The sequence below is a fragment of the Nicotiana tomentosiformis genome, chromosome 2, assembly GCF_000390325.3.
Source record: "Nicotiana tomentosiformis chromosome 2, ASM39032v3, whole genome shotgun sequence".
NCBI lineage: Eukaryota > Viridiplantae > Streptophyta > Magnoliopsida > Solanales > Solanaceae > Nicotiana > Nicotiana tomentosiformis.
The window spans coordinates 109,326,704-109,332,873 of record NC_090813.1 but is presented as its reverse complement, the minus strand read 5'-3'; the positions used below and the strand labels follow the sequence as shown (position 1 = coordinate 109,332,873).

General features: G+C 35.7%; 1 protein-coding gene and 1 long non-coding RNA gene across 2 annotated transcripts; one reads left to right on the top strand and one right to left on the bottom strand.

The window, feature by feature from the left end:
- Positions 1-264: 264 nt before the first annotated feature.
- LOC138905376 (uncharacterized) lies at positions 265-1,041 on the bottom strand. The gene has a single exon (XM_070193893.1). It carries the CDS (start codon positions 1,039-1,041, stop codon positions 265-267), a length of 777 nt encoding a protein of 258 aa, XP_070049994.1.
- Positions 1,042-1,566: 525 nt separating this feature from the next.
- Positions 1,567-4,309, top strand: LOC138905205 (uncharacterized). Its single transcript, XR_011413521.1, has 2 exons — positions 1,567-2,052; positions 3,996-4,309. It is a non-coding gene; the product is annotated as an uncharacterized lncRNA (long non-coding RNA).
- Positions 4,310-6,170: the final 1,861 nt, after the last annotated feature.

Below are 6,170 nucleotides of genomic sequence, written 5' to 3'. Positions count from 1 at the left end.
CAAATTCATAAGGTGTTGATATTGTTCTTTACTGAATCCATGACTAGGAACTTCAGAAGGACCATGGCTGGAAGGGACAAAATCTGGAAGAGGAGCCTCAGACTAAACACATGCAGCAGACCTCTTGTTCTTGGTAAATTTGAAGTCAGGGGGAAAGCCATGGAGCTTGTAGCACTTATCAACAGTGTGTCCAGTCTTCTTACAATACTTACAAGAAAGATTTGAGGTGGAAGTAGAACCTCTTTTTGAGTCAAATTGTACCCGTTAATGGAAAGCCTTATGATTATTCATATGTCCAGTTGAAACATTGAACGAAGCAGAATCATTAGAGAAGCTGGGAAGAGGAGCAGAAGTTTCTTTTTGCTTCTCATCATGTTGAAGCATGAAATAGGCTTTGCTCAAAGAAGGGAGAGATGGCATCATCAGGATATTGCTTTTGTATGTAGAGTAGGACTCATTTAACCCACTAAGAAATTGGTAGATTTTTTGTTCTTCAATGAATTTAGGCAAAGCTCCACAAGAACAAACTAGTCCTACATATGCAGTACTAAGTTCATCCCAAAGACCCCTTAGTTTGGTGAAATAAGTGGCAATGTCCAAAGATCCCTTAGATGTAACACTAACTTCCCTCTGAATTTGAATATATTTGGAGCCATTTGAGGTACCAAACCTTTTATTAATATCAGCCCACGTATCCCTGGTATTATCAAAACACATCAAACTATTGGCTATATCTCTAGACAATGAATTTGTTATCCATGCAATGACCATGTCATTACATCGTTCCCAAAACTGATAGTATGGGGAATGGAATTGGGGCTTTGGGACTCTACCAGTTATAAGACCTAACTTGTTTTTAGCAAACAATGCAGTCAACATGTTTTTACGCCAAATAACAAAACCACTACCATCAAAAGGTGGGGATACCAGATGAGTACCTGGATTATCCGAGGAATGAACATAAAATAAGTGAGAAGGGGGAACAGTAAAGTCATCAAACCCATCAACAGTAGAAGTTGAGCTAACATCAGGACTACCCATGGTAAAACCCTAATTAGGTATATTTCACAAAATGTAAGCAACTGACAGAATTTGTCGACACTCAGCGTGAACAATGGTTAATAATAGAGATTACCGTCTTTCTTTACAACCTAAAGAAGTAAAGCCTTGAAATTAACCGAAAAATACAGCAACATACATCCAATCGGTAGACCTCGAACCACGAGAGAACATAGATCTCGAACCACCAAAATTTTACCTCAGAAATATCATAAGAAGTTCCTGCTAAACCATCGCATAACAAGGAGAACTTGTATCGAGGCTAAATCGCTCAAAAATAATTCACAGAAAAATCGAACCCAAAAAAAATTATTGCTGAGATTATGACAAAATTTTACAAATCTACCATCAATCGACAGAGCGAAGTTAGAATCGATCGATTCTAGGCTCTGATACCATGTTAATGTGGACAGATTAACCCATAACTGAGAGAGAAGTGAGAAGAATATGAAACCTAATCTGAGAGAAAGAGAGAGAGAGAGAGAGAGAGAGAGAGAGAGAGAGAGAGAGAGAGAGAAAAGGAGGCGTGAAAATATCCGAAAGAAAGAAAAATGAATTGATCTCAACTGTGTTTAGAAACTTCTGGTTACACATATACAATATACCCAAATAAAAAATACAGATGGGCCACTTAATACAACTGGGCCAGTAACTATACAAATGGGCCGGGTATGTCTTCAAATCAAATGTTAATGCGGCTGAGGCCCAATATTGTCAACACAAACAAAACTGTCTACACCAGTTGAAGCCTGCCTGTACAAGATAACTTTTTTGCAGTCCATGAAGATATTCTTGCCACTATCTTCTCAATATGGGGGTACCATTGTACCATTGTAAGCGTCTTTGTGTCCAGAGGAATCCCTACGTACTTAAACAAGTACCTGCAGAATAAACAAGTACCTGCAGAATCTCTACTTTAATCTCTTTTTTGCAGACTGGAGTTGCTTCAGCAAAGAGGTTGTGTTATATGGATAACTGGTCTCAGTGGTTCAGGTTTGTTTAAATTTTATTTTTCCTCACCTCTTTCTCTCTGTACATTTTTGTTGATATTTCTATTTGGTGGACAAACCAATACTTTATTTTCTTGGTTTTGTTCTGTTTAGTACTCTGTACATGCATATTATACTTTAGAACAATGCACTAGAGCTACAGCCATGAAGACTGGAGAGCTTAAAATATTACTTCATGATATTTGTAAAAATATTCAAGGAAACGCAATTGGGTGCTATCGAACTTGAAAACTGATGCTGTAATAAGAAATAAAGTAAATATCAAATGGAGTAAGCTGAAAAAGATAATTTTAGCCACTCATGACTTTAATTTTTCACACTCATGACTGAAATTAAAGATAAATTTTCACTTCAATATCACAAGGGAACCTTATCTGACTGTTGTGAACCTGAAGGGTCGAGTCATCTTTCTTTACTTTTGGAAGAACTACACATACTTTGGCAGGAAAGATAGAGAAAACAACCATATAAAACTGAATATATAGTTTTAATTTTAGCGCTTGCACATAAGTAGTTACAGTAATAGATAGTACTACTTTCTGTCATCTACTTTCTCCTGATTGGGTGAATTCAGTCATTTTAAAGAAGGAAAGCTACTGCTTAAGAAGATGACAAGAGTCCTAAATCTTGTGGCCTCGAGTGAATTACTGAACGATTTTGACTGACCTTAAAAATGACACTAGAACTTGACAACTTATAATGGGAAGAAAAGCAAACGAGCACAAATTGAGTGGGATCTTCCAAATTCAGTCCTAGTCACTCCACTCATGAACATGCCAAAAGATAATGACTAGGATTTAGTTCAAGATTTCCCTTCTTTTTGTTCTTTAGGGGACAGATAGGTCGTGACTAGAAAAGAGAACACAGTTTGAATTCTGCAACTTTCCTATTTAGTCAAAAATAATCTTTGTACGTACAGATGAATGTCATGTTACAATTATTATACTACAATCTTAAATTTTAATAAAAGAAAGAACAAAAAGAGATTAGATTTATAAACTAATGTTTACATTTGACAACCAAAAAGATTTAATTATAATCAATATTGCACCATATCCCCATGTAGGGGTAAGGTCTGCATACACACTACTTTTCTCACGGCCCACATGTAAAATTATACTGAATTATTATTATTGTTGTTGTTAGTTGTTGTATTGCACCATAATTGAATTCACATCATTTAGAGCCACTAAAGAGAGTATTTTTATTAAGAGTTTCTACATTCTTAAACTCGAACTTAAAATCTCCAATTTAAAAAAAAGGTCAAATTCACTTTAGTAATAGAAGAAATAAGAAAATAACTACGGTAGGATCAAAGGTTGTTTTTAAAGTGTAGTTTTAATAGAGAAAAGATATAGCTATTGGTGTTATACAAAATAAATAAATTCACAATATTTTTTAACTAAATTTATCATTCAATCATAATTAATTAATATATATTCTTATTTTAATTTGAGATTTTTGAGAGAGCGGACCATGGTTTCAAATACCAAATACAATACAAGAAAAAGAATATTTTCCTCTTTTCTCCCTTTTCACGTCTAAGCTAAAAAAAGGTGTAACGACCCGTCCGGTCGTTTTGAGTATTACATCCCCATTCCCCCATTTATTGTTTAATTTGTACTTTACAGTTATTATGTGACTTGCCAGGGTAATTGGTTCGGGTTCGGTGAGGTTTCGAAATGAATTGAGACACTTAGTCTCAAAGATGAAAGCTTAAGTGGAAATAGTTGTCCAGATGTCGACTTTTGTGTAACGACTCCGGAATAGAATTTTGATGATTCCAATAGTTCTGTATGGTGATTTTGGACTTAGGAGTGTATCCGAAAAATTATTTGGAAGTCTGTAGTTAAATTAGGCTTGAAATGGCTAAAATAGAAATTTATATTTGAAAATATGACTGGGGAGTTGACTTTTTGATATCAGGGTTGAAATCCGATTCTGAAAATTGGAATAGGTCGTTTCGACGTAAATTGGCGAAAGTTGAAAATTTTCAGTCTGCACAATGTGCAAAATACTCGTGATTCAGAATTGAGGATGGGATCCTCGCGGTTTATTGTGATTTGATATGTTTAACCCGGACTACGTACCGCAATGGAAGTTATATCAGGATGAGATCCTTGTGGTTAAATTCATGTGTTTTAAATTTTCCCTTTGTGAAATTTAATTTGTACTATAGTACTAATAGGGAGTCATGCCTGCTAGGCTTATTTGATAATTCTTTTATGTGTTTCTATGCATATTTAGCCATATTTGTGCTGTAATTATTGAGTTTTAGCCTAAAAGGTTAGTGCCCAGGTGTCGTTAAATATGACTCGTTAATTCGGGTAAATTGTTGCCAGTATTGCAAAAATTTGAAATGAGGGTTTGATTAATATGAGGTTAATTGAGGACGTTGGAATTAATTATGAACAACTATTATGACCAGAGATGTGGTTATGGGCAAACTTGTCACGATCCAAAATCTAACTAGCCGTGATGGCACATAACCTCACCCGCTAGGTAAGCCAAATAACAACAATCTGATTCAATTAATCTTTAATTGACTTTAATATACTCCCCAAGGACTGGTAGTACAAATCATGAGCTTCTAAGATTAGAATTTACAAAGCTGGTGTGAAATAAAAATACGTCATATGTTTGAAATATACATGAACATATTTAAATTCTAAAGCTACCTAGAACAAGAGGCAGTTGTGACTGATCGCAGGTACATCTTCAATGCTAGCTCCCGCCATGTACAGCAGCATCAACATCCAAAATCTGCATGCAAGGTACATAAGTGTAGTATGAGTACAACCGACCACATGTACTCAATAAGTAACAAACCTAACCTTAGGTTGAAAGTAGTGATGAGTTTGTACCAAGGTCAGAGTCCACACCAATAACCAATAACATCTCATAACAATACAATTTAAAGCAGCACAAGTAATAACTCAATAATGAAATGCTCAACTCGTATACAATTCCGGAAAATAAATATTTTCTTTTCAAGTATAACAGTAAAACTCAAATCTTTTGCCGAAAATTACCGAAAATATGAGTAAGTCTGAAATCTGTGATTTTTCTTAAAAACTTTAACGACAAATAATAAGTTTCATTATCAGATGGCATGAGGAAAGATACTTCTTTATGCCTACATATCAAGTATGCAATGCAGCACAATGATGAACTCATGTACTCACACTCTCAGAGTACTCAATCTCACTGTCTCGCATCTCCACTCATCACACTTAATATTCAGCACACTCAGTCAGTCGTCACTGTACAGGGCAGATCCAGCCCAAATATAAATGACAACTCGCGCACAGTCACTCAATACTGTATATGGCCAATCTAGCCCAGGAAAGATCTATCCCAAATATATATATATATATATATATATATATATATATATATATATATATATATATAATAATAATAATAAATGACATTCAGTCACTCAGTATTGTGTAGGGCCAATCCAGCCCAGGGAAGATCCATTCCTCAATATAAATAATTAGGCAAGATTCATGCCCATGTGTAATAGGGAAGATTCATCCCAAATGTAAATGCTTAGGGAAGATTCATCCCAAATGTAAATGCTTAGGCAAGACCATGCCCAAATATAAATGCTTAGGGAAGATCCATCCCAAATGTAAATGCTTAGGGAAGATCCATCCTAAATGTAAATGCAACTGCGCTCACGGGGAGGGTGGGGATTGCAGACTCCGGAGGGGCTCCTTTAGCCCAAGCGCTATAATAATCCAGATCCAGGCATAAATAAATAAAAATATGTTGCGGCGTGCAGCCCGATCCCATAAATATCACTCATAATCCGGCCATCGGGCTCACTCAGTCAATAATCTATCCAGTCTCTCGGGCTCACAATGTCATGAAATCGGCCCGACATGATGATATGATGTATCAATGAATGGCAACAGAGACTGAGATATGATATGCAAATGATAGATGTGACTGAGTACAAAATTATAAATTTAAACGAGTAATTCAATAGCAATAAGACCTATGTGGGCCCCGAAAATATCGGCACGTAGCCTAAACATGATCTTTAACATGAGTCTCAGCTCAATTCCTTTAATATGTGGAGGATATGTGGAT

What these genes read in the sequence shown, in the direction of transcription:
- LOC138905376 (XM_070193893.1), bottom strand. Translation starts at nt 1,041, where the DNA reads ATGGGTAGTCCTGATGTTAGCTCAACTTCTACTGTTGATGGGTTTGAT.